The following is a 27513-nucleotide window of genomic DNA, read 5'->3' as shown; positions in this document are numbered from 1 at the left end:
TTCAGGGGTTGATGATAAAGGCACGTGCATTGGCTCCTGCAATGCAGGGAGCCCTCCCTTTTCCATCCCATAGAGCCCCCCCGGTGGTCGCTTATTTTTATTCCAGAGACGCTAACCAAGATCAGCTCCCCCTTCCCTTGGGTGACTCTCTCCTACCCTCCCCACCTACTGGTCTACTGGCATTTATATCTCCCTACACTGTCAGGCTGGTGTAACGAGGCTGGTTCTGGTGGGACCCATCTGAGAGTGCCAATTCAGGACAAATTGCTTTAAGCAGGGCAGTTACAGCCCAAGGCTGGGGTTTTTCCACCTCTAAGGCAAACCAAACCAGCCAAACAGAGCAGACTTTTGTCTCACCCCACTGGCTAGCCACAAGTCACACAAGCAATTCCCTTAGACACTCCAGTTTCCCAGTATTCCCAACAGTGCCACTCATGGGGACAAATGGTTATGAAAAGCAATACCCCAGTAAAAGAGAAAAGGTTCTCTCAATCCCAAAGGACCAAGCCCCAGACCCAGGTCAATAAACAAATCAGATCTTACCCACAAATCACGCTGTTGACAATCCTTTAGAATCTAAAATCTAAAGGTTTATTCATAAAAGGAAAAGATAGAGATGAGAGCTAGAGTTGGTTGAATGGAATCAATGACACATAGCAATGGCAGAGTGCTTGGTTCAGGCCTGTAGCAGGGATGGAATAAGCTGCAGGTTCAGATCAAGTCTCTGGAGAACATCCCCAGCTGGGAGGGGTCATTCAGTCCTTGGTTCAAAGCTTCAGGGTAGCCAAGTCCCTCCAGAGGTCGGAAGCAGGATTGAAGACCAGATGGAGGAGCTGCAGTAGCTTTTTATAGTCTCTTGCCATGTGGCGTCTATTTCTGTGTCCCAGGGACAAGCTGCCCCTCACATGGCCTGGAAACACCTCAGAGTTTGGTCCCTAGGCAGGTCCCTGCACACCTGGCTGAGTCCCCAGGCGTGTCTGCCTTCTCTCAGTGGGTCAGTTGTGTCGCTGATGGTCCTTAATGGGCTAGGCTGATCTATACGGTCCCAGATTATGTCAATAACGTCACAGCTAGTTCAGACAGGCAAGCCATCAAGCCAGGAACCTGGCTGGAAGTTGAAGCTAGACAATGTCAGGCTAAAATAAGCCATCCACTTGTGACCGGGAGGGTAATTAACCGTCGGAACAAGTTCCCAAGGCTCGTGGTGGATTCTCCATTGCTGGCCAATGTTTCAATCAAGATTGGATGGTTTTCCTAGAAGAGATGCTCTAGGAATTATTTGGGGGAAGGTCTGTGGCCGGTGTTATCCTGGAGGTCAGACTAGGTGATCACAAGGGTCCTGTCTGGCCTTGGGATCTATGAATCTTGTGCCTTTGGCTCCATGCATGTCAATGGGGCTATTGAGAAATGACCAGGCAGCCTGACCCCCCAAGGCAATTCAAGGGGTTCACTCTGCAGATCAGGCAGAACCCCCAACCACAGCATGGTCCAGGCCTCCCAGCGTGAGGCAGGTGGTCTTTGTTCACTCTGTTCTGGGGGAGCACTGGGGCACAGCAGTTCAAGGCTGCTGAGAAATATGGAGAGAGCCTCTGGTGGCTGAAATCTGCATTTCCCAGGTCGAGCGTAACCCCGTCTCTGTGGAGCACCGATGGCTTTCGTGGCGTCTCCCCATTCATCGGCTCGGAGGGGACCAATATTTAGTTATTGCTGTTTGCAGTAGGTGATGAATAGCCCTTCCCCCCCCATTCCCACTCCCCGGCAGGACTAATGTGAGCATCAAAGCAGCTCGGGAAGGAAAGGAACAGACCTAGTAGGACCTCTCTAGCAATTTTATTCTGTCCCCCTCCCATTGTCATTTCAACTGCAGGGTCATTCTTCATTCCTCACCTATTAATGTGCTGTGACCGGTGCTGGGTCCTACCCCAGAGGTGGCTGCATTAGCCCATTCTGGATGGGCTTTTCAGGATGAGAGAGAAGGGTGTTATTCAGTGTCAATAGCTTTATTGGCATGGTCTGGAACACAGCATAGGAACAAGGAAGTGCCAGACTGGGTCAGACCCAGGGTCCATCTAGCTCCATGTCCTGTCTCTGACAGTGGCCAGCGCCAGATGTGTCAGAGGAATAAGAAAGAATCCCACAGTCAGAAGTTATGAAAGAACCTGTCGGGGTGGGGGGGGGGTCTTGGTTAGAGGTCAGTTTATTCCCTAAGCAGGAAGGTTTATGGCCTTTCCTAACTCTTGATTATGTTTCAGTATTTCCTAGAATATCACTGGACATGCTCATTATCCATCTTTTATTGAGTCCTGGTTAGCTGTTGGCCTCTGTGTTGTCTAGTGGCAATGAGTTCCACCGGCTAATTGTGCATTGTGTGAAAAAAATATTTTCTCCCACCAGCTTTGAATTTGCCACCCTGGTATTTCAGCAGATGTCCCCTTGTTCTTCTGTTATGTGACACAAGCATGGCCCAAATCGATACACCAGCACGTCAGGGCTGAATTTTGCCCTCGGTTGTTCATTTCAGCATCTGGCTCTGATGGGGGTGCATGAGGAGAGTTTATCATTGATATCTATCTGTCAAGGTGCTTATCTGGCCACCATTACTATGGTACCCAAGCACCCCACAATCTTTAATGTATCAATCCTCACACCACCCTTGCCAGGGTCCCCATGTGACTGATGAGAAACCACGGCACAAAAACTAAGTGACTTGCCCAGGGGAGTCTGTGGTAAGGCAGGGAATTGAACGTGGATATCCCAAGTCTCTGGCTGGTGCCCTGACCCCGGCCCAGCCTTCCTCTGGAGGCAGAAGCTGTTCACCGAACGTATTTATTCCTGGCCTTTCATTTCTCCTTCACTAAGAGGAAACTTGAGAGAGCCTCTCTCTCTCGGCTGCCTCTCAGACTGGCCTGCTGCTGCTTTGCTTCTCCCTAAGACAGGTCTATTTTTAGCACCTTCTCTCCCCCAGATGCCTCTCCTCCGCCTGAGTGGTGCAGGCACCCACACAGGCTGTCCTAACGGGTGCGTTAGGAGCTAGCTGTGGTTCGGACGGCCTCACTGGTGCCTCCCTACTTCCCCCTCCTCAGCTGTTCCCTGGCCGCTTTAAATGAGTTCTCAGCCAGGGTGGAGAAAGGGAGCATTTCTCGCTGCTGGAGAGCTCAGGAATACCACATCAATAGACCCTCAAACCTAGAAACCCAGAGGGATATCCCTATTTGTATCACCCCAGCACCTAGCGGCCACAGCTGTGCTCAGTACCTTGTGCTAGGCGCTGTACAGACACCGAGTGAGAGACAGTCCCTGCCCCAGAGAGCTTTTCCAGTTTAAATAGACAAGACAGCCACAGGACAGGAGGGGAAACAGGCACTGAGAGGGGAAGTGACTTGCCAAGGGGCATAAAGTGGGTCAGAGGGGATTAGAATCAGATCCCCCACCCTACCCATAGGGCCACTCCTCTTATGAGTGTGCATTCATCCTGGCTCCAGATGCTAAATGATCCCCCGTCTAGGGATGTCTAGGCACGCAACAGAGGGGTGAATTTCACTCAGAACCGATCAACGCCCAAAAGGTCTCTCCCATCTCTAATTTTTATGCTCCTCCAAGCTGCTTTTCAGTGGACAATTCTTCCTCCACATCCCTCTCATGGGGTGGCTGGCCCCAGGAGCCAGGAACTGCCATGATGCACCACCTCTCCCCACTCTGAGACAAGACCATGGTACCTCATGGGAGATGTAGTCCGACCAGAGAGCCCTGCCTCTAGGGGAGAATGGGAGTGTGAGGAATCTGAATTACAACTCCCATGAGGCACCACAGCATTTCCAAGTAGAAATATTGCGGGTTTTGCCTGATATTTTTCAGTATTTGAATTTTTGTCAAAAAAACAAAATTTTCCATGGCTGGAGGGGGACCCATTTTTTGACCAGTTCTAGCTTCCTGCCTTTGTTGCTCCAAGTCTCTGGGTAATTCCCTTCCTTTACAGCTTCATAGAATCATAGATTAGGCTTGGAAGAGACCTCAGGAGGTCATCTAGTCCAACCCCCTGCTCAAAGCAGGACCAACTCCAACTAAATCATACTTTCCTTGAAAATATGTACCGGCTGTCTGGGCTCTTGCATTCCTCCACCTTCCCCTCCTGAGTTACCCTCCAGGAGAACGGGACTGAAATCAACAAGATGAAATTGATTAAAAACAATTTCAAAGTACTTCACTTAGGAAGGAAAAATCAAATGCACAACTACAAAATGGGGAATAACAGTTGTACTGCTGAAAAGGATCCCGATGGGATAGTGGATCACAAATTGAATATGAGCCAACAACGTGGTGCAGTTCGAAAAAGGCTAATATCCTTCTGGATCTATTGATAGGAGTGTCGTATTTAAGACATGGGAGGTAATTGTCCTGCTCTTCTCTCAGCTGGAGTCTTGTGTCCAATTCTGGGCACCACACTTGAGTAAAGATGTGGACAAATTGAAGAGAGATCAACAAAAACTGATCAAAGATTTAGAAAACCAGACCTGTGAGGAAAGGTTAAAGAAAACTGGGCGTGGTAAACTGAGGGGTGACCTGATAATAGTCTTCAAATCTGTTCAGGGCTGCTCTAAAGAGGTTTGTGATCAGTTGTTCTCCATGCCCACGGAAGGTAGGAGAAGAAGTAATGGGCTTAGTCTTCAGCAAGAGAGATTTAGGTTAGATATTAGGAAAAACTCTCTAGCTCTGAGGGGAGTTAAACTGGAACAGGCTTCCAAGGGAGGTTGTGGAATTCCCGTCATGGGAGGTTTTTGAGAACAGGCTGGACAAACAACTGTCAGGGATGGTCCAGGTTTACTTGGTCCTGCCTCCGCGCAGGGGGCTGGACTCGATGACTTCTTGAGGTCCCTTCCAGCCCTGCGTTGCTGTGACTCTGTATCCCTCTGTGCTGTTAAGAAGTTTGTGCCACTGTTGTCAAATTTATTGATGGAGACAATAACCAGGAATGTGTCACTTTCTTGCTGCCTTGGCTAATTCCTCAAAAACTCAGTAAACTGCTCGCAGCCTTGCAATGTATCTCTCTTTCAAACTGCAGGCCCCGTGGGGTGGGGACCTGGCCTGTTGTCCTGTTGTGTAAAACACTTACAGTGCTAGAGAAATGATAACTGGTAGGAAACACTCAGATGGAAAACACCAGCGCTGAAAATTCAGCAAGAGGCACTCTTCTCTCTGAGTTGGTACTGAGCCAATGCCTCAGGGCGGCGCTAGGGGGCGCTGTTCTCACTGGAGCTACTGCCTTCGACGAGCGGTGAACACAATTGTCCCATGTTTTCCTTATGCTCCTCCCATCTGATTGTATCCGCCTGTTGTCAGTCTCAGACTTTGACTGTACGCTCTTCGGGGCAGGGACCATTTTTGTTGCTGTAACTTTACACCACACCTTGCGCAACGGGGCTCTGATCCATTGCTCAGGCTCCTAGACTTTCTTGCAAGACTACTAACAACGAGCCGTCAAGATCCCGCCACCCGTGGCCATTAGAGATCCCAGGGCACTTTCCTGGGACCAGGCCTGTGTTATTCACAGCGTCTCGAAATAATTCCATTCATGCCCTTTGTAGTTTCAGTACCCATCACGTTCTGTCCCGAACGATGTGCGTACCATTGCTGTGAGCTGTTTGCAGGCTACCCGGTTCTGCTCCAGAAGTGGCTGCATTTCAGTGGTGGCGAAGCAGTGATCCCTGAACGCAGCTCACAGCCGGTTGTAATTTTGCTTTAGGTTCAGCACGAAAAGTGCTATGCAAATGCCAGTCATTATTATTACTTCTCTCTCATTGTTACAGCCAGCTGAGTGTCGCAGGTGTGGGTTGTTTTGTTTAGCTTCTCTTGCTGGCAGCTGGCATTTGCCCACTCCCATCTCCCCAGCAATGCTGCCCGTGGGTGTGCAGCAGAGCTTTGTGTGGTGGTGTGCTCCTTCAGCTGTAGGATTCTATGACTGCAAGAAAGAAGTTAAGTCAGAAATCAGGCCAGCAGGTGGCAGGTTTCAATGTGCATTTGAGCAGGAGGATTGCGCTGAATTGCTGCTTGACTTTAGTTCAAGTAAGGGATAAAAAGTCACAAATCTGTAGAATCCTCCACAAAGGAGCCAGGACAGAGGGAATTGTTTAGGCATAAAGGGATAAAATAAGCAAAAGGCAAGTATAGAGTGAATATTCTTCCATCCAGGGATCTCTGCACGCTCCCAAGCATTCATTTGTCCTCACAAACTCCCTGCCAGGCAGATCTGTACTGTCTGTACAGATCACAGTGTCTGTTTTACGCATGGGGAAACTGAGTCACGGAGACAATGTGCCATGCCTCCGGTCACCCAGCAAATCAGGGGCAGACACTAGTGACAGTAGTCAGTTTGTCCCGAGTTCTATCCATGAGCTGGGATCTCACCCTGCCACATCTGGGAGCATCCCTTCGCTGTGATGTCTGTCAGGCGGTCCAGCAGTCTCTCTACTATAGGTGTGGTGGCAGTCCCATTATTTAACACTTTCAAATCTAGCCTGAGGACACATTGTAGGGGCCAGCCCTGACCTGGGGACCGGCAGGGTCTCTTCCCTTAATGGGTCTGGGTTTCTGGAGAGGTTTTTAGATACTGGGGCAGGTTGTTCTCAGTCTCATCCTTGGTGTTGCTGGGACATTCCGGAGAGCCCGCATACGTGCAACACATCTGGGGACTTGTTCCAATAGTCTCCCTGTCCTGCGGATGCAGTTACTGAGGGAAAGCCGAGAGCCCCAGCCCTTGCAGCCAGGAACGTGGGTGCGGGCCCTTGTGCCCCGTGTATGACACAGTGGAAAACAGTGGGGTGGCTAAGGATGGGTCTGAGAGTGCGAGCGACCATGCAAATGCCCGGGTTCAGTCTCCGAACAGACCTGGCCTGAACTGGAAGTTCTCAGAAGCCTGAGCAGACTTGGGCTGAGCTGGGCGGTGGTTCTTGGCGGCGTTACCGTTGTGTGGCTCCCAGGATGTGAGCGAGACAAGGTGCGTGAGGTGATATCTTATATTGGACCAACTTCTGCTGGTGGAAGGGACATGCTGTCGAGCCGCACAGAGCTCTTCCTCAGGTCTGGGGAAAGTAACCTGAGTGTCACAGCTAAGTACAAGGTGGGACGGACTGTTAAGCATAAGGAGTTAACACATGTTGTAAGAAACCATACCAAATGAAGTGGGCAATTAACACTTGTGCAGTCATGGCACAAGGGAAGGTTAGTAGGATTGTTGTAATAAGTCATAAAACCAGAATCTCTACCTAGGCTTGGTCTACACTACAGACTTGTACACACTACAGCCTTGCTTCCTATTACACTGACCTAACAACTCCACCTCCACCGGGGGCATAGAGCTTACGTTGCCATAGTCAGGGTGATGCAGTAGTTTGTGGAGACACTGTGATCCTTACATCAGTGGTCCGCTGTCATTCTTCTCAATTTCACGGCTTGGCTGGAGCCATGAAATTGACAAGAAATCCAGCTCCCAGAACCCGAGCTGGGCTGCTTCTGGATCTCCACTCTAACCGGGCTGCCACCAAGGCTCCTGACTTGGGCTGCCAGCTGGACTCCGGGACGCCAGGCATATGGCAGCCGACTGGACTCCGGGTGCGGATCTCCCCACCGGAAGAGAGAAGCTCCGGACGGCTTCCCCGCCACTCCTGGCTGGGAGCCAGGAGGCATGGAGTCCCAGGGGACAGCTGGGCTCCTGGTGAGGAGCTGCATGGAGTTGAGAGCCCTGGCTGTCAGCCCCCCACACTGCCCCTCTTCTGTCATGTTTCTGGTGAGGACACGCGCCACCGACAAAAGGAGGGCAGTGTGGACATCAGCCACCTCGGCAATGACTGCAATGGCTGTAAGTTGACCTAGCCTAGGTCGATTTAAGATTGCAGCGCACACGTCCTTAGTCCGGGATTTTTGGTGTCTAGCAGAGTTACAGATTTGAGCTCCCAGGTTTGTCTTTTGAAGGCATTGTGCAGGTTTCCTTTGAGGACGAGGACTGAGAGGCTGGGTATAGGATGGGCACTTTGTGAAACGTGTTCACCTCCAGGTGATAAGGTGGTCTTGTCTTTTATCATTTTTCTGGGTGAGTTTATTGGAGAGCCTAGCGATTGTCTGGTTTCACCCACATAGTTGTTGGGGCATTTAGTGCAGTGGATGAGGTACCCCACATGTTGGACTGTAACGGTTCCCACTTAGGGAGCATGGCCTAGTGGTCACGGCTGCAACTCCCGACTGCCAAGGGGATTGTGGGGAGGGGAGCCTGGGCCCTCCCACCGCACCGGGATCCAACCCAGGGCCCTTTGGGCTACCCGTAGTCTGGCAACCAAGGCTGTCCTCCCTGGGCCTCCTCCTCTCGTCCATCCCCCTTGGGTTCAGCTTAGTCCAAGGCCTTCACCTGGTGTGGAAGCCCAAACCACAAGAGGGGGTAACAAAGTCCAAGGTCCAGAGGATACTTCCCTCTCTGGTTGTCTCCGGGGTGGGTCCCCCCTTCCCTCAGGAAGGGCCCCTTTGGGCATCTGTGTCAGAGTCTTGGGTTTCCCTCTGCTCTGCTGGGGCAGCGGGCTGCAGGTCTCCTCACCTCCAGCTCTGCCCCTGTCAGGGTTCCCTCCCCACGCTGAACTCTGGGGTACAGATGTGGGGACCCGCAGGAAAGACCCCCTAAGCTTATTTCTACCAGCTTAGGTTAGAAACTTCCCCAAGGCACAAATTCCTTTCCTTGTCCTTGGTTGGGTACTGCTGCCACCACCAAGTGAGTTAGACAAAGATTCAGGGAAAGGACTACTTGGAATCATGGAATCATAGAATATCAGGGTTGGAAGGGACCTCAGGAGGTCATCTAGTCCAACCCCCTGCTCAAAGCAGGACCAAGCCCCAACTAAATCATCCCAGCCAGGACTTTATGAAGCCGGGCCTTAAAAACTTCTAAGGAAGGAGATTCCACCACCTCCCTAGGTAACCCATTCCAGTGTTTCACCACCCTCCTAGTGAAAAAGTTTTTCCTAATATCCAACCTAAACCTCCCCCACTGCAACTTGAGACCATTACTCCTTGTTCTGTCATCTGCCACCACTGAGAACAGTCTAGATCCATCCTCTTTGGAACTCCCTTCAGGTAGTTGAAAGCAGCTATCAAATCCCCCCTCATTCTTCTCTTCTGCAGACTAAATAATCCCAGTTCGCTCAGCCTCTCCTCATAAGTCATGTGTTCCAGTCCCCTAATCATTTTTGTTGCCCTCAACTGGACGCTTTCCAATTTTTCAACATCCTTCTTGTAGTGTGGGGCCCAAAACTGGACACAGTACTCCAGGTGAGGCCTCACCAATGCTGAATAGAGGGGGACGATCACGTCCCTCGATCTGCTGGCAATGCCCCTATGTATACATCCCAAAATGCCATTGGCCTTCTTGGCAACGAGGGCACACTGTTGACTCATATCCAGCTTCTCGTCCACTGTCACCCCTAGGTCCTTTTCTGCAGAACTGCTGCCGAGCCATTCGGTCCCTAGTCTGTAGCGGTGCATGGGATTCTTCTGTCCTAAGTGCAGGACTCTGCACTTGTCCTTGTTGAACCTCGTCAGATTTCTTTTGGAGTTCCTCTTCCTGAAAATATCCCCCCAAGCTCCTTCACCCCCTTTCCTGGGTAGTCTTGAGAGTAATATACCAACCAAATAGGTAAACCAGATTCTTAAAAAACAGAACTTTATTATAGAGAAAAAAAGTAAAAGAAGCACCTCTGTAAAATCAGGATGGAAGGTAACTTTACAGGGTAATCAGATTCAAAACACAGAGGATTCCCCTCTAGGCAAAACTTTAAAGTTACAAAAAACAGGGAGAAACCTCCCTCATAGCACAGGGAAAATTCACAAGCTAAAAACAAAAGATAATCTAACGTGCCTTGCCTTATTACTTACTTTTTTTGCAATATGGAGACTCATTTTAGGATGGTTTATAGGAGAAGGAGTTTTCTGACCTGATGCTTCTCTGCTTCCCCAGAGAACACACAAACAAAGAGCACAACCAAAGCCTCCCCCCTCCCCGATTTGAAAGTATCTTCTTTCCCCATTGGTTCTTTTGGTCAGGTGCCAACCAGGTTATTTGTGCTTCTTAACCCCTTAACAGGTAAGGAGGAATTCTAGGCTACCCTTAGCTGTATGGTTATGACAGCCCCCAAATGAGCTCGTTCCCTGCCTTTTAATTGCCCCAGCAAATGGAGCATTTGCTGCAGGTGGGGTGGGGCAGGGCTGGATGAGCCCAAAAGAATCCCTTAACCCCTTGTTGCCTAGGATGAGGTTTGTACACCCCATCACAAGGACCCATGGATCTTGAAAGGTGTGTTGTGCTGGGTGTTGATCATTGTAGCGATGGAGATGTGTCTGCTGGTTTTGCATCTGTTGTTCTGGCAGGATCTGGTGCTGCTTTGAGTTGGTGTGCCCTGGTCTATGGGGAGCTTGTTTCTGATGATGAGCGTGGAGAGGTTGGGGGTTGTCTGAAGGCCAGAAGAGCCCCCCACCCACCCACCCACTCACATCAGGAATAGGCTCCTGTGTGCCGGGTGCTGTCCAAGCACAGTGGTAGATGTGGTGACTGCCCAGAAGAGCATGAATACGGAAAGCCTAGGGGTCGAACCCCCACTGGCGATCGGTGGTGTCTGTACACACAGCCGCTTTACACTCCTGGAGGACAGGCGGCTGTTTAGTTAGAAAAGATGCTATTTATTACGTTTCCCTGGAGTTTAAAACGATGTCACAGGGGAAACGATTCATGAAACAAAGACTTAAACGAAAGTCTCAAGTTTTGTGCAAGCCGAAAGCACTGCAGAGTTTCCCTTAGAAAGAGAACCCAGAAATCCAGAGTCTCAGTCCCCGGCCATAATTGCCTCATTTTGTAAACTCATATCAGCGTTCAGTCAGAAAGGGGAAGGTAATGAGGGCAGAATATCACATGCTGGAACCTGGATCCTTGTCATAACAGCTCACTATTTCGTACAATAAATATTAATAAATATGTGGGGCTGGCACATTTTAACTCTCCGTGCCCCAAAGTTACCCCCACAAAGCTCTGAGCATGTTATTGCAGATGCTCAGATGTCCTGGGAATTTTGGACCCTGGAGAAATACATACATGGTTCTGCCCTGCTGGAAACATGTCAGTATTTAATAACCCAGAAGCATTATTGCCTTTGAGACAGAGAGGGTTCGTCTGGATTCAGTGCCTTAAAATTAGCATTTTAATCACTTCTCTTTCTGCAGCATTGCACAGTGGATATTAAATAACAATATTGGTTCGGCAAAGTCAGAAAGATTATTGAAACCAGAGCAGCCGAAAGCACAATGCGAACCCTTTGATCCAATGGTGGATTGATTTATGTATTTCACGCCGGCAGTAAAGGAAAAAACCATTTCAAAAGATTCCCCTTGCCCATCCCGAGGGGTTATCCGGCACATTGGTCTGCATCCTCCCAGCCGGCGATTTGCTTTCAGACCTGTCGTAATCTCCACTGACAGAGAGAAGCTAAACCTCTCAAATTCTCTGTGTTTATTTTGAATGAGTGAATGAAATTCACGAGACCTGATCAAACAACTGGAAGACAAGCAGCAGGAGCAGCTTCCGGGAGGTGGTGGGAGGGAAGCGCCTTCTCGGTTGTTTAAAGGCATGCTTTCTGCGGACATTAGGACGTGGAATTTTACATCATCATTCCCTGGACCTGTTTGGATCGTTGGTTTACTGAGCAGTAAAGCAGGAAGAGTGAGATGGGGGGCCATAGGCGAGAGCAGTGTTTCAGCGTTTAATTGTAAGAGCTGCACAAACCATTATTCCCTGGGATGGCCTAAACTCACCCAGTTTCAAGGTTTGTTATAAACTCAGAGTGGGTTGGTCAAATGATTCCCTAAGGTTCATGAGCACCGCAAGAAGAGATTGACCCCAAGCCAAGCCCCTGGGGCTGAATGCCCCTGAGCCAGGAGGTAGGAAATCCAAACCCAAACTCTCCCGAAGTTTTAGATGTCCAGATTAGACCCCCAGTGCAGTAAATAGGAGCGATAAAAATTCAGCTGCAAACTCTCTGGTTTGAATCTCGATCCAGAGTCTGGGTCTGTCGCAGGGGTGTTGAAACACTTTTTCCGGGTGGGGCTGAGAGCCATTGAACCAAACTGTAAACCCTGGTTATGATGGACACCACTTCCAGCCAAGGGGTGCGGAAGCACCCAGCACCTCTTGTTCCAGCACCCCCGGTCTGTCATCCCTCATGGTAAAGAAGAGGTGGGACTTATACAGATGGTACATATACAGCCCGCCTGCTCGCTCAGCGTACACGTACCCCCGGACAGAGGGCGTGCGCGCACACCGCCCGCTCGCTCAGCGTACGCGTCCCCCCGGACAGAGGGCGTACGCGCACACCGCCCGCTCGCTCAGCGTACGCGTACCCCCGGACAGAGGGCGTGCGCGCACACCGCCCGCTCGCTCAGCGTACACATAACCCCCGGACAGAGGGCGTACGCGCACACCGCCCGCTCGCTCAGCGTACGCGTACCCCCCGGACAGAGGGCGTGCGCGCACACCGCCCGCTCGCTCAGCGTACGCGTACCCCCCGGACAGAGGGCGTGCGCGCACACCGCCCGCTCGCTCAGCGTACGCGTACCCCCGGACAGAGGGCGTGCACGCACACCGCCCGCTCGCTCAGCGTACACGTACCCCCGGACAGAGGGCGTGCGCGCACACCGCCCGCTCGCTCAGCGTACGCGTACCCCCGGACAGAGGGCGTGCGCGCACACCGCCCGCTCGCTCAGCGTACACATAACCCCCGGACAGAGGGCGTGCGCGCACACCGCCCGCTCGCTCAGCGTACGCGTACCCCCGGACAGAGGGCGTGCGCGCACACCGCCCGCTCGCTCAGCGTACGCGTACCCCCGGACAGAGGGCGTGCGCGCACACCGCCTGCTCGCTCAGCGTACGCGTACCCCCGGACAGAGGGCGTGCGCGCACACCGCCCGCTCGCTCAGCGTACGCGTACCCCCGGCTGGTAGATACACTGGAGGGGAGGGATAGGATACAGAAGGACCTAGACAAATTGGAGGATTGGGCCAAAAGAAATCTGATGAGGTTCAATAAGGATAAGTGCAGGGTCCTGCACTTAGGACGGAAGAACCCAATGCACAGCTACAGACTAGGGACCGAATGGCTAGGCAGCAGTTCTGCGGAAAAGGACCTAGGGGTGACAGTGGACGAGAAGCTGGATATGAGTCAGCAGTGTGCCCTTGTTGCCAAGAAGGCCAATGGCATTTCGGGATGTATAAGTAGGGGCATAGCGAGCAGATCGAGGGACGTGATCGTTCCCCTCTATTCGACATTGGTGAGGCCTCATCTGGAGTACTGTGTCCAGTTTTGGGCCCCACACTTCAAGAAGGATGTGGATAAATTGGAGAGAGTCCAGCGAAGGGCAACAAAAATGATTAGGGGTCTGGAACACATGAGTTATGAGGAGAGGCTGAGGGAGCTGGGATTGTTTAGCCTGCAGAAGAGAAGAATGAGGGGGGATTTGATAGCTGTTTTCAACTACCTAAAAGGGGGTTCCAAAGAGGATGGCTCTAGACTGTTCTCAATGGTATCAGATGACAGAACGAGGAGTAATGGTCTCAAGCTGCAGTGGGGGAGGTTTAGGTTGGATATTACGCTGAGCGAGCGGGCGGTGTGCGCGTACGCCCTCTGTCCGGGGGTACGCGTACGCTGAGCGAGCGGGCGGTGTGCGCGTACCGCCCGCTCGCTCAGCGTACGCGTACCCCCCGGACGGAGGGCGTGCGCGCACACCGCCCGCTCGCTCAGCGTATGCGTACCCCCGGACAGAGGGCGTACGCGCACACCGCCCGCTCGCTCAGCGTACGCGTCCCCCCAGACAGAGGGCGTACGCGCACACCGCCCGCTCGCTCAGCGTACGCGTACCCCCGGACAGAGGGCGTACACACACCGCCTGCTCGCTCAGCGTACACATAACCCCCGGACAGAGGGCGTACGCGCACACCGCCCGCTCGCTCAGCGTACGCGTACCCCCGGACAGAGGGCGTACGCGCACACCGCCCGCTCGCTCAGCGTACGCGTAACCCCCGGACAGAGGGCGTACGCGCACACCGCCCGCTCGCTCAGCGTACACATAACCCCCGGACAGAGGGCGTACGCGCACACCGCCCGCTCGCTCAGCGTACGCGTACCCCCGGACAGAGGGCGTACGCGCACACCGCCCGCTCGCTCAGCGTACACATAACCCCCGGACAGAGGGCGTACGCGCGCACCGCCTGCTCGCTCAGGGTAGAACATGCACTCGTGTTCATGCCTGCACATGTTCCACCCTCTCACGGTCAGAGGCCACGCGCACCACTGCAGACTCGCACCTGTCGCATCCATACGTTCTCTCCTGCTCTCAGACACAGGTCCCTTCGCACTCCCGCAGCACAGTGCTGTTAACAGGTCCTCTTGGGTTCAGGACAGCTCCTTCCGTTCCCCCCAGACACCCTCTCCTCCCGCTAACAGTGTCCCTCTCACAGTCCCCTCGGGCTTTGAAGTAACGAAGCTCTTTTCCTCTCTGCTTTGCGCAGGTCTCTCCTTCTACACCCGAGTACTTGAAAACTGCAAGGATGAGGCCAGGTTTGACGAGGTAAGAGACGAGCCCGTCTTCAGGCCAATTGACTTCTCACCGTTCGGTTTGCAGGGATGGGTTGGGGTCTTTTTTTAAATAATTCTCTTCCTGTTCAAACGTTAACACCCTCTGAAATGTATTTCCCCCCTTACTATAATGCATTCAGAACAAATATTAAGCCATAAAGCTGTAACCATGGTATCAAGTTCATAGTTGTGTACAGATACAGAGCACTTTCGCTGACTCACCCTCACGTCAAGTCCCTGGGTAGAGATGCAGAGCTCTCTTTGCTGACCTACTCTGACGGCAGACCAGGTGGATCCTATCAGCTCCATCCCAAGAGTGTAAGTGGGCTTGATTTGTCTATCTGAGGCACAGATGATTAGGATGGAGCTCTGCAGAGAAAACAAATCTAGTTACAGTTGATAAGCTTAAATTGATGTATGTCTTTTGGTTGTGGCCAGTTGTTTCTCTGGCCCAAGGGTTCTCCCCTAGCGGGTGTCATAGGTGGCCTACAGTTCAACATGCTCAGAGGTTTCTGAGATAGTGGCTGCAATGCATTCGGTGTACTGATGACTCCCAGACCTTTCTTATATTTACCCAGCGTTATAGCCATGTCGGTCCCAGGACCCTCGAGAAAGAAGGCGGGTGAGGTAATATCTGTTATTGGACCAGCTTCTCTTGGTGAAAGAGACAAGCTTTCGAGCCTATACAAGAAGAGCTCTGGGGAGCTCAAAAGCTTGTCTCTTTCACCCTCAGAAGTCGGTCCAATAAGACACACCCGCCATTCCAGTGGAAATGGATCCCAAAGAGGTTTTCATGTTTCGGTCTGATCAGTGTTGGTGCATCTGGGGAATGATTCTTTAAAGAAAAAATCCCCACTGTTTGCACTGAAATGGCATGAAAACTATTGCTATCGGTACTGGATTTTGCAAACCTTTCTGGACATGCAGCTTGCCATTCCTAGACTTTAATTGCATAAAAGGGAAAAAATTCCAAGTTTAAGATTTTCAGAGCAAATGCCTCAGGCCCCAGCTTGCTGCTCTCCATCACAACAGGGCCTGTTTTCACATGCTCACACAACCCCACGCAACATTATAAGGCAGTGTTTATTTCTTTTGGCCTGAAAGTCCAGATTTATTGACCTCAGACTCTCAGCGCGGCACTTGGAAAGGATGTGAAAGAGCAATTGGATTTCAGAGGGTTTGTGGTTTTGAAATGTAGCTTTCTCTTAAATGCTCGTGACAGAAATATTCGGAGTACAATGACATAAGATCACAGATAAGCATGGACTAAAGATAGCACCAGTATGTCGCACTGAAAAAGAAAATGTGTATTAAAAAGAGAGTGGGTGTTTCCTTTGATTTCTACTGTATCTTTTACAGAAGATAAACTGTACAAGTGGGTTGGGAGCGACACCTTGAAACTCTTTATCCTTTTAAAGCATTTCAGTTCATCTGTGACGGTCGGGTTTTATTTCAGAGACGGTCACAATCCAAGTGACAGTAACTGCTCTTCGGGGACTTAGAGTGTTGCTTCACTGAGTCTGTACCTTTCACTGCAGCTCTGCTGGAGAAGTGAAATGTTTATTGTTGTTTAAGGATGTGCGTTTCCATAGTACCTGCGAACCCGAGTCATGGACCAGGGCCCCACTGTGGTAGGTGCTGTACAAACCCCGAACAAAGAGCTGGTCCCTGCTCTAAGAAGCTTACAACCGAAGTATATGACAAGAGACAACAGATGAAGACAGACAGACGGGGGGATGACCAGGAAACAAAGTGACTCTATGGGTGGTAGTGATCTCAGGACACCAGCTGCTTCACGGTTGTGTAGTTTTGTCCAGGCAGCAAGGCAAAGGAGAGTTGGAAGGAGGAGGATGTAGGTTGGTGGATGGCTATGGGGAGCGCCTCCCAGCGTGAGGGGCAGGCAGCAGGGGAGAGACAGCACCTGGAAATGTAACGAGTGGGTGCTGGGCGTTGATAGTGAAGGAGAGAGGACGGGAAGGGTGGGTTAGACAGAGAAGGGCCTTCAAAGAGAAGCCCAGCAGCTTGATGCGCTCGGGAAGGGGGAGCCATCGGAGGGGTGCGAAGGGAGGGCTGCAATGTAGGCTCTTCCCTTGAAATGCCCCTGCCGGAGAAGGAGGATGCTCTGGGGCTTAACACTCTCTGGACTAGGACGTGAGAGCTAATCCTGGCTCTGATCCACACACGTTAAGGCAAGTCCCTCAGGTATGTCTACGCTGCAAGAAAAACCCCCGCGGCACCAAGTCCCAGACTCTGTGTGGGGAGGATCCCAGAGGCCGGGCTCCAGCATGAGCTTGACCATCCACACTGCAATTTTTAGCCCTGCGGCCCAAGCCCCAGGAGCCCAAGTCAGCGGACCTGGGCCAGTCACGGGTATTTCGCTGCAGTGTAGACGTGCCTCGGTCTCGCAGAGCCTCAGTTTCCCTGTGTAAAATGGGGATAACAGGACTTCCCTCCTGCTCAGGCCTGGGGTGAGGCTAAACCCATCCATTGAGGTTTCAGCTGCCCTGGTGCTATAGTGGGGAGCAGCACAGAAAAGCCTCTCAGTGATCATCGGGGTGCAGAGCTGGCCGTGACCCCATGGTTCAGGCTGTATTATCCATTTCCCTGGGTTCATACTTAGCACTTACCGTGTGCTTTACAAAGACGGGTAGGTATGGCTCGGGCTTTCCAAAGGATCTGCTCTAGCCCAACCGGACGCTCTGGCCTTTACGCAGGACTCAGCGGGGAAGATTCTCCAGCCGGTCTGCTCCCGGAGGTCAGCCTAGATGCTCCGCAGAGTCCCCTCTGGCCTTGAAATCGGTATCTGAAAAAGGAGGCCAGTCACTTGTTCAAGCCCATCCCATCAGCAAGTGGCCCTCTGGGCTGTGGCAGGTTGGCGCTGCCCGCTCTGAAGGCTGCGTGGTGCTCTCTTCATGGCTGCTGTTACCCACACTAGCTGGATTCAAAGGAGAACCCGTGAGTGTTTGCTGGACACCCTGTAACTTAGTGTCAGGCTGAACGGAGAGTCAGTGCTACTGACCCACCCTGACAACCAGACCAGCTGGTCTCATTAGCACCAGGCAGGAAGAAGCAAGATGGAGCTAGGAGGTGCCTCAGACAGGTACTGTAATCATCCCACTCAGAAGGGAGCTAGGAGGCGAAGGGTTATGTTTATAGGTATGGCACAATCCTGTCTTAGGGCTTTGGTACTTGATGGATAGAGGGAAATCCCAGGGAGGGAGGAGGTGGAGGGGTGAGTTTAGACAACATGCATTGTGCATGGGCCGTGTTGGGTTGAGTGGGGAACCCCAATCACAGCCCCCTTGCGGGGGCCGCAGAGAAGGAATTGCAACCAGCGACCCATGTCACTTAGCACCTACTTACTCCTTTCACTTAACGGTTCTCAAGCTGTGGACCCAGGGTTGCGGGGGACCAAATCCTGGTGGTGTCCTCTTCCCTTGGAGCGAGAGGCTCACCCAAGAGCCCGCCCATCCCATCCACCCTTCTTGTGATCCCAAAATGGTACATGCTAAGCCTAGTGGGTTGCCATGGCAACTGGCATGTGATGCTTAGGTAAAAGGCAGAAGAAAATATTTCAGACCTGCCTAGAGAGAATCTCTCACATGAAGTGGGCTGCAGAAGGGAATGAAATAATCCAGGGTCCCTGAGCACGGAAGATTGAGCCTACCACATGCCCGTGCGGTGAGCTAATCCCCACATTTCAGATTGAGGTGCAGAGCATGGTTAAGTGATTTGCCCAAGGTCACGCAGGGAGTCAGTGGCAGGACTGGGACAAGAACTGAGTAGTTACTAGGTAACAACCCCTGCTTGTAATCGTCAGGCAACACTCCCTCTTTGGTCAGGTGGATCTGTGGTAGCCACCCTCTCCCTTTCCAAGTCTAGGGGAGATGCTCAGAGGGCAGCCCCTTCACAGGCAGGGGCTGGCTGGTTTAACAAAATGAAGTCACTACGGTAGAAGGGGATGAAGTCCAAAAATACCACTCTTAAAGCAGAATCATTGTGGGGAAGCCATTCGGATTAATGGGATGCAAATTTCCGTGGATCTGAAATGAGGCCATTTATTACAATGCTGATAATGTGCATTAATGGAGCAGCCCTCATCCCCAAATGTTCTGCAAATGAAATACAGGGATCCTTTCCCCCACCACAGAGATGCTGCCCCCTCTGAGGTGGGACAGGGCAGCTGTCCAACAGTGCACAACAGTACTTATTAGTTTCATATAGGGCCATAGGTGTGCATGGCGCTGTACAGACCCACCCCGAGTGCCAAACCTCAGCTCTGAGACTCTTCTGATCTCAAATAGATTATAAGACAGCAAAGGATAGAAATAGGCAAGAGTCAGGAATGGGCTGTGGAAGGCCAAGGACCCTAAAGGAGAAAGATGGCGAGAAAAGCTTATTGTCATGTATGGTGTAATATCCCTCCACAATGTGTGTCATGGCCCCATCTAGCAGTTAGTCCATATAGGGGATAATGGCCTACTACTGTTATCAGCTAATGGACTTAACCCTTTGGTTCCAGTTCTGATGGTGCTGGAATTCAAATCCTCTGACGATCTGTGCCAGGCCAGGGGTGGGGGGATGTTACATACACATCTAGTTATTTCCTTTGATTGTAATAGTGTGGGCAGAAGGTGTCTGGAGGGGAGGCTGGGGGGAAGGTACCGACGGGAAGCTAGCGGAAAGAAGTGAGTTTGGAGGAGGAATCCCACTGCATAGCGGTTTAGGCCAGGAAGAGAAGAACAACACCGTTCCCAATAGAAATGACAGGACGAGAGTTCGGAGGTAAATTGCAATGTCCCAAAATGGAATTTAGCCGGGGCGCTAGCGTGTAACCCCTCAGCTCCTGGATACAGACTCATGGGATCCTGAATGACGACATGACTTTAGGACGGTCTTGGACTCAGCCCATCAAAGATGCCTCCCACATCACAGCGCCCCCTAGCAGCACCCTTGGGCATTGGCTCACTGACTCAGAAGGAGGAGCGCCATCTAGTGTCTAACACCGCTTACAGCAGCACCACGGGTGCTCCTGGGAGGTCGCCCATCCAAGTGCCGACCAGGCTGGCGGAGGTCACGCTCCAAGGTGAGAAGATTGTGGAGCCCCTCGCTCAGGAGAAGCGGAGAATGGTACAAAAAGGGTGTCACTCGGAGAGTGTCTACACACACAGTTTGCATCCATTTAACCTAAATTGGTGCGGACCCCTGTGTGGACGCTCTCATATTGGTGTCAGACTGGTTGTATCTGCTTAGCTTGTGCCTGTGAATTTGTCAATTTTAAATCGGTTTAACGTTGCACCAGTGTAACTCAATCACACCTGTAATTAAACTGGAGTGATTCTGCATGCGGACCGGGCCTTGGACTTGTGCTTGGCTCCTCTGCTAGGATGATGATGGGAGCAATAGAAATCCATACGGGGACACAGAAGACGCTTGAGGCAGGGCGTTCCTGAAGGAAAGAGACACTTGCAGGAGGAAGCGTAGCTGGGAACTGGCGGGGGGACCGTGTGAATAGCACAGCTGTGGCTTAGCTCTGCCCTGCCTTCCGTCTCCAAGTGAGCTCTCTCCTTGAGCCCTTCCTCTCCCTCGTTATTTATTCAGATCCGTCCATCATGGACTGCCGATGGAGGAGGAGAAAGAGCAGGGCTTGGGGGACTTTCACGCATGCACATAAAGAGCCTGAGCCACGTAATCCGCCAGCTCCACACACACACTCATCCTCCAGCTACGGCGTGTGGGTGATGCTCTAGGGACTTGGCATATGCAGGATCGGGGGCAGAGGGATTTCAAGCAGTCCGGGGGCATGGATACATCCTCTGGAGCTGCTCACTGGGGGACAAGCGCTGTGTCGTTTGGTAGCTGAGTAGGATCAGCTGCAGGGACGGGAGGACTTCTCTAGGGCTCAAGGAGGCATCAGGGAGTTCGGATCTCCTGTCTGGAGCAGAGTCCTACCCCACCATGACTGGAAACCTTCCCGTGTCGGCGGTGTGTGTGTCCCCCGTGTCGCTGGCCTCCCTTCCCTAGATCTGGTCCAGAATGCCAGGCTGGGGACAATCAGAGTCCCCAGCGCGTCCCCGCAGGGTGAGAGGAGGCAGGAGGGTAGTGGTGGAAGAGAGGGCGGGAGGGTCCAAGAGCTGGGAGGTGAGTAGGTCTCTAGGGAGCTGAATCATCAGCAGGACTTGGCTGCCGTGCCCTGTGGGGAGAGGGAGCGGGAGGAACTGAGGTACAGGGTGGCCCCCCCCACTGGCTTACGGTTAAATAGTTTGCTGGGAGGGAGCGATTACCTGGGGAGACTGAGAAACAGGTGGTAAATGGCTGCACCAGGCCTAGTGGCATGGGGCATTTGCTGGTCCACAGAGCCCCCGGAATGACTCTTCCCCAGCAGGCTCTCACAGAAGGGCTGGGAGCAGGGCTGGGGTTTCAGACCCACTGGATGGGCTCTCCCCACCTGCCTGGTTTTGGGTGTTATTAGCCACTGCAGTGGCGCCCGGTCTCTGACAAGGACAGCATGGCCCGGAGCCGCTGACCTCTGACCGTGTGACAGGCTTCGGTGCCCAGCGGCGCCGGGTCCCGCTGCTAGTCCTCTTTGAGCACTGGCCACGGAGCACAGTGTGGCCAGCCGCCACCCTGCTCTGACCTGGCCGGCCCCAGCAGCCCGAGGGTGCTGCAGTACAGAGGATGGACGTGCTTGTGGAAGAGTCTGTCTGTCCGTCTGTGTGCATGGGAGCTGGGGTCTCACGTCAGCAGGTTCAGGGGGTTTCTCTGGCCTTCTGGCGCCCCTGTGCACAGGGGTGAATTTCACCCTTCCAACCTCGGTTAGGTGCAAGGACCAGATCTGAAGTAACCTGTCTTCCTACAGGTCGGGGATCGAAAATCTCTGGCTCTACAGCATCCGGTTGCCCCTCTGCTCTGTTACCCCAGTGGTTTACTCCAGCCTAGCTTTTAACGTCTCTCCCGTTCTGGGAGAACGATCCCACAGCCTGGCAGCTCCCATCCCGAGGAAGTTGTCCCTGGTGTTCATCCATGTGCTCATGATGGCCCTGAGGCCGGAAAGTGCTGTGTATGCTGGCCCCAATCCAGCACAGCACGTGTCGCATGTGCTTAGCCTTTAAGCACATGCTAGGCCCAGTGGCTTCTTAAGCTAAGCGGGTATTGAAGGGCTTTTCTGGACCAGGGCTGGGCTGCAAGGTTGTCCCAACAGCCCGGGCTCTAACCCCTTGGATCACACAAACCTCCCCGCTCCACGATGTTCACACCTTCCAGGTTACCCTCTCTCCCCCTGTCCCTGCTGGAGCTGTCATTCAGCCCAGCTAGATGAATCATAGAATCATAGAATATCAGGGTTGGAAGGGACCTCAGGAGGTCATCTAGTCCAACCCCCTGCTCAAAAGCAGGATCCATACCCAATTAAATCATCCCAGCCAGGGCTTTATCAAGCCTGACCTTAAAAACTTCTAAGGAAGGAGATTCCACCACCTCCCTAGGCAACGCATTCCAGTGTTTCACCACCCTCCTAGTGAAAAAGTTTTTCCTAATATCCAACCTAAACCTCCCCCACTGCAACTTGAGACCATGAATTCAGCAGCTCATCAGTTGATCCCTCCAGCCCCATGATCACTGGTACACAGCGACAGCTCTGTGGTCCAGATAGACCTGCAGAGATCCCAGGGCTCTCTGATTGCCCAGCCGGTACTAGGCATAAATAGCCACCCAGAATGGTTTGCGTTGGGTTGGGTCTGCCTCCTTTCTAGGTTAGCCTGGGAAGCCCTGCTTTGAAAGAACCCACAAAGCTCTGTCCAGCCATGGAAAAGCCAGGAGATGGCACCATGGGAGAGGATAAAAATTCCCCCCTTCGAGTCATCGAGCCAGACTGCTCCTCCTTCTGGTGAGGTAACCGTACACCAGCCCAGATGAGGAATTTTATAAAGAGCAGCTACATCAGGGCTCTCCTGAATAGGCCACTCCTGCAAGAACCATCAGTGTTGAGAGACGCGTGGGACCAGGAGTCAGGAACGCCTGGGGTCTGACATCGGCTCACTCTGCCTCTACCCCGAATTCGGAAAAGTTGCTCTGTGCCTTTTCCCCATCTGTCAAACAGGGATAATCATACTTAACTGTAGAGCTGATCAAAAATCAGACTTTCTGTCCCACTGGAAATTCCAATATTTCCATGTTTGGTTTTGTCCCAAATTGTTCTTTGCACGGAATGAAAAATTTTGATTCAATGTTTTGGCTCAGTTCAGGGTTAAACTGTGTCTGCCTGAACCATCACAAAGCCTCCTGGGAGCTGTAGTTCAGGTATCTCCTGCCCTCTTTCTTCCCATGAGCTGGACTATATCTCCCATGATGCACTATAGCCTCCCTGATGCATCATGGGAGATGTAGTCCAGTCAGGAAGCCCAGGCCCTCAGTGTGAATAGGGGAAGGAGATGCCTGAACTAAAACTCCCATAAGGCACCGTGGCAGCTCAGCCACAGATTAAGGTTGAACAGACCCAACACAAAACAAAACAGTTGATTTCAGTTTTCCCCAACAGAAAAATTTCAGTAAAATTGTCATTTTTTTGCAGAAAATTTCAGCGTTGGGAGAGTCACAAACCATTTTGACAGAGAATTCTCAGCTTTACTTTATTGCGGGCTACTGGACTGAGTAGGGATTCTGAAGCCAGTTGGTAAAGCACGTAACCCTTTCTGTGCCTTGACTTCCACCACTGCAGAAATGGGGTTGATGGTCCCTCCTCATCTTTACAAATCGCTTTGTGACCTGCAGAGGAAAAGTGCTGTACAAAGTGTTTGTTATTATTCCTACCGCACGCTGGGAGGATTATTTTAACGCCAAGCACTTTGAGACTGCAAAGCACTGAAGCACTGCTTACATTCCATCTGTCTATTGTAGGTAAAATTTCATGGCCACCATTACCTTAGTTTCTGAGCACTTCACACTCTTTCATTTAATTCTTGATTTAGTCCTAAGTGGAGCACAGGATCTGGTCCAAGAGGTGAATATAGCTGGACCGCTTGGTAATAGTGACCATAATATAATTAAATTTAATATCCCTGTGGCAGGAAAAACACCACAGCGGCCCAGCGCTGAAGCATTTAATTTCAGAAAGGGAAACTACACAAAAATGAGGTTAGTTAAATAGAAATTAAAGGGAACAGCGCCAAAAGTGAAATCTCTGCAAGCTGCGTGGAAACTTTTTAAAGACACCATAATAGAGGCTCAACTTCAATGTATGCCCCAATTTAAAAAACATCGTAAGAGAACCGAAAAAGAGCCACCCTGGCTAAACAACAAAGTAAAAGAAGCAGTGAGAGGCAAAAAGGCATCCTTTAAAAAGTGGAAGTTAAAAGAGGATGGCTCTAGACTGTTCTCAATGGTAGCAGATGACAGAACGAGGAGTAATGGTCTCAAGTTGCAGTGGGGGAGGTTTAGACTTATCACACTGGGCTGTGTATGTACTGGCGAATGAATGTCATTCTGAGCTGGCTAATGTCATAGGCAGTCATTATCCTGCTTTGTATGTCACATCAAACAATGGGTAGAGGAGAAAATGCTCTCCTGACCTGTCTACACGTCTCATTAGCGCTGCAAGGCTTGGCAGGGATTTGGAGGGGGAAGCTATTCCTGGCACATAGAAAATGAATCCGTACTGCCAGGGAAGCCAAAGGAAACTTGCTATTGGCAATAGTGAATGAAGAGCAGTTGGGTCTAGCAGCCTGAGCCAGCTCACACCCTTGCAGCCTGCAGTGCAGGGGAGGAGAACGTTATGTAAGGGTTGTAGCACAGAAGGTCTATGTAACATCTCAGATACCCTGCCAGGGACCACTGACAAGGAGCACACACGAAGCATGATTTCCTGTTCCAGGCAGCGCCTTCCCTTCCTGATGCTCACCACTGTACTCTCCCCCAGTACAAAACCAATCTGTCCTCAAGCTCTTGTGTTCTGCCAGGCCCGGGGCTCGCCGTTCCCGTGCACTGTCCTGGGGGCCCTCTGATTTCATCCCATCTGGCTCCCGCAACGTATGTAGCTCCGCCTCTGTAAGCATCGCTGCAATACCCTCTCCCACGCCAAAGAGGACTGTTACAGGGGGCGCTCAGTACTTGGAAGGAAAATCTCTGGGCATGCTGTTTGTGCACCAGCTGGTCCTCTCCCCGCTGTATAAGCCTGGGACTGATTCTCCAGCCTGGTGCTGGAGGGGTGAGGCACGTTTAATGACAAGGCCGTTCCTTGGCACTGGCCTGTCCCCGGGGCCGGTCAGTACGGCGAGAACACTGTCACCCGGGATGACAAACCGGCTTTCCCGTCAGCCGCCTGCGTGGAAGGGGAGAGTGTTAATGGCTGGCGTCCCTTCTGCCTTTGGTCGCGGCTGGAGAAGGGCCCAGCGCCCAGTTCAGCAACCAGGCTGTGTGCTCAGCCGACCTCCGCTGGGCAGCTCTCCCGTCATGCTCAGCGCCGGATGGGGGCGAGCTGGGGCACTGCAGCGAGGAAGGGCAGCTGGGTGGGAAGGCGTTGGGTTCAGGAACTAAGAGAGACTGGGCGTTTATAGAGGAGATGCATATGCCAAGAGAGGAGAGGGAGGCTGGGATGTTGGATCAGGTACTTGGGAAACATGCTGCTTGCTTGTGTAACCCACACACTTCCTGGATGTGGCACTTCCAGCTAGTGGCATGAAGACCACTTAGAGAGAGAGAGATTGAGTCTGCTACAGCCTTAGCTAAGGCCATGTGGCTTTTAGCTCATGCACTAGAGGCTCATGCATTTAGCTCCAGAGGTCCCAGGTTTGATCCTGCCTGCTGACGACCGGGGTCTGTCAGCGTTACACTTGCTTGGTCTCGTGAGTAGCATTTAAGTGTAACCCTCACTATAAGAGGGAAAGATAGATGCTGGCTAGCGCCAAGTCCAGGCCAGGCAGTCACGGCTGCCGCGTTCCACACGTGGCTCTGCCGATGGCCTCAGTCCTGACTTAAAACTTCTGGGAAATGAACTGCAAGGGCCAAGTGCAGCAAAAACCCCAAGGTCGTGGCTGAGATGGCAGATCCACTCACTGAACGAGCCAAGCCTTCGAGTCCCTCTCTGACTTCTAGGATTCTCTGAACATTCAAGGCATGACTTTGGGTGGGGGCAAACCAGCCTCTTGTTTCAGCGTATCTGGCACTATCTGCCTTCTTTTCAAACCTCCATATGCAGCGCTGATTATTTATGAACCAGACACCCAAAAAATGAAATAGCAAGGACCCTGCATAGAACAAAGCTGGAAAGTTCTTTGCCATCCAGCACCCGTAGCTTAGTCTCTTCCCCCTAGAGCGTCAGCATTTGCATCCTGCGTCTCACGTAAAGTCCGGTGCATTAAGATGAGAGAATGATGCTCAGCATTTCAGCTCAGAGCCCAGGATGATTAACAAGTAAAGATAATTGCATTCAGTCTGCAAGACACTAAAGGGTCCGGATGCCCCCCTTGAACGAGGACAGCTAATCAGGAATTAATTTGTCCTGCTACTTCTTAAAATCCCCCTCAAATTCACTCCCAGCCTGTACTTCGGTTGCTCTGAAGTTTTATATTTTGTTGTTGCTATTCATTTCTTAATAAATTATGCAAAACCTGTGTCTCTTTGAAGCTCAGGAAAGATAAGCCTCTGGGTCTTCCTGTGTGTAAACAGGGCTGCTTTGGTCTATCCAATGCGACTGGCAGAGGGGAAGACTGCTGTGGTTAAAGCCCTAGATTTAGACTCTGGAGCTCTGGGTCACCTTGGGCTATCTCTGTGCCTCAGTTTCCCCTTGGTAAAATTGGGATAATAAGCCTTTCCTCCCACCCTTTGACTGTCTTGTCTAGTCAGATTAGCTCTGTGTGGCATGTCTCTTGTATGTACAGTGCCTAGCATGTCTGGGCCTGTAACGTAAATAATAACAGAAGAGCACCCATCGATATAACAGCAGTTTACAACTTGAGAAGACCTCGTGGGTCATTCAGTCCACTCCGTAGCCTGGGCAGGAAGAGTCACTGCAGTAGCATTATCTGCCACACCTCTCGATCAGAAGAGAACATTCTTCAGGGTTAGGGTGTGTTTAGACTCACTTGGATCTAAAATTCTCTGTAGGAAGGGATGCTTGAGAGGTTTGCGTTCAGGCAGAGAGTCCTTCGATTAAAGGGGCCGTAGGAATGCAGCGTGATTAGACAGCTTTGCTTTCGTGTAGCACCTTTTCTTTGCAGTCCATCTGTCTCTCTCCTGAAAGCATTTCACAAACTTTAAGTGAGTCCCACAATCCGCCTGGTACAGATGGGTACACTGAGTGCAGGGAAGTGAAGTAACATGCCCAAGGGGGCACAGCAAGTCAGGGAAAGAAATGGGAAAGGGGAACCTGACTGTTCTCTTGTGGCCTCTGCTCTGATGTTTGCATAGGCCTGGGACGGGACATAATGCTTTTCAAATGTATGGAGAGGTGAAAGCCTTTCCCTGAGGAGCTTAATCTGCAAAGAGACAAGACTTTCTGGAGAGCCAGGCAGAGCTTGGCTGCCAAGCCAGGAGACGGAGGAGTTTGCACCCATCCATTGGGTCTCTTCAGAGGCTGCAGTGAGCAGTGGATAAAGAGGCTTTGGCAAATATGGCCGTCCAACACTAAGGGCTAGTTAGGACTACATGCTCACCTCAGGGAATAGGAACCTTTCCTCCCCACACACGCCTGTCTCTGTGTGGGTTAATCAGATCTTGGGTCCAGGCACCTGTGAGAGCTGTGTGCCAGCTGGGATAGGTGGGCGGGGACAGGAGGAGCCTTGGCTCCGCCCCCTCGTTTGCTAGTCACTGCAGGGATCTGGAGTACATGCTGGTGAAAGCCAGCGGCACTACCCTGTATGGCACAAAGG

The 27513-nt window shown here is 51.8% G+C and overlaps 1 protein-coding gene and 1 long non-coding RNA gene across 8 annotated transcripts in view; one reads left to right on the top strand and one right to left on the bottom strand.

The window, feature by feature from the left end:
• OTOF (otoferlin) overlaps positions 1-27513 on the top strand; it is a 198887-nt gene that overhangs the window by 5842 nt on the left and 165532 nt on the right. For all 7 annotated transcript variants that reach the window (XM_048846046.2, XM_048846042.2, XM_048846045.2 and 4 more), the window contains exon 2: positions 14584-14642. In XM_048846046.2, coding sequence (XP_048702003.2) covers positions 14584-14642 — 59 coding nt within the window. The remainder of the gene's footprint in view (positions 1-14583; positions 14643-27513) is intronic.
• Positions 14582-18151, bottom strand: LOC142071493 (uncharacterized). The gene is made up of 3 exons (XR_012667519.1): positions 18014-18151; positions 17278-17453; positions 14582-15019 (listed from the first exon to the last, which is right to left on the bottom strand). It is a non-coding gene; the product is annotated as an uncharacterized LOC142071493 (long non-coding RNA).

Source organism: Caretta caretta, chromosome 3 (genome assembly GCF_965140235.1).
Source record: "Caretta caretta isolate rCarCar2 chromosome 3, rCarCar1.hap1, whole genome shotgun sequence".
NCBI lineage: Eukaryota > Metazoa > Chordata > Testudines > Cheloniidae > Caretta > Caretta caretta.
This window is presented reverse-complemented; position numbering and strand designations above follow the sequence as displayed.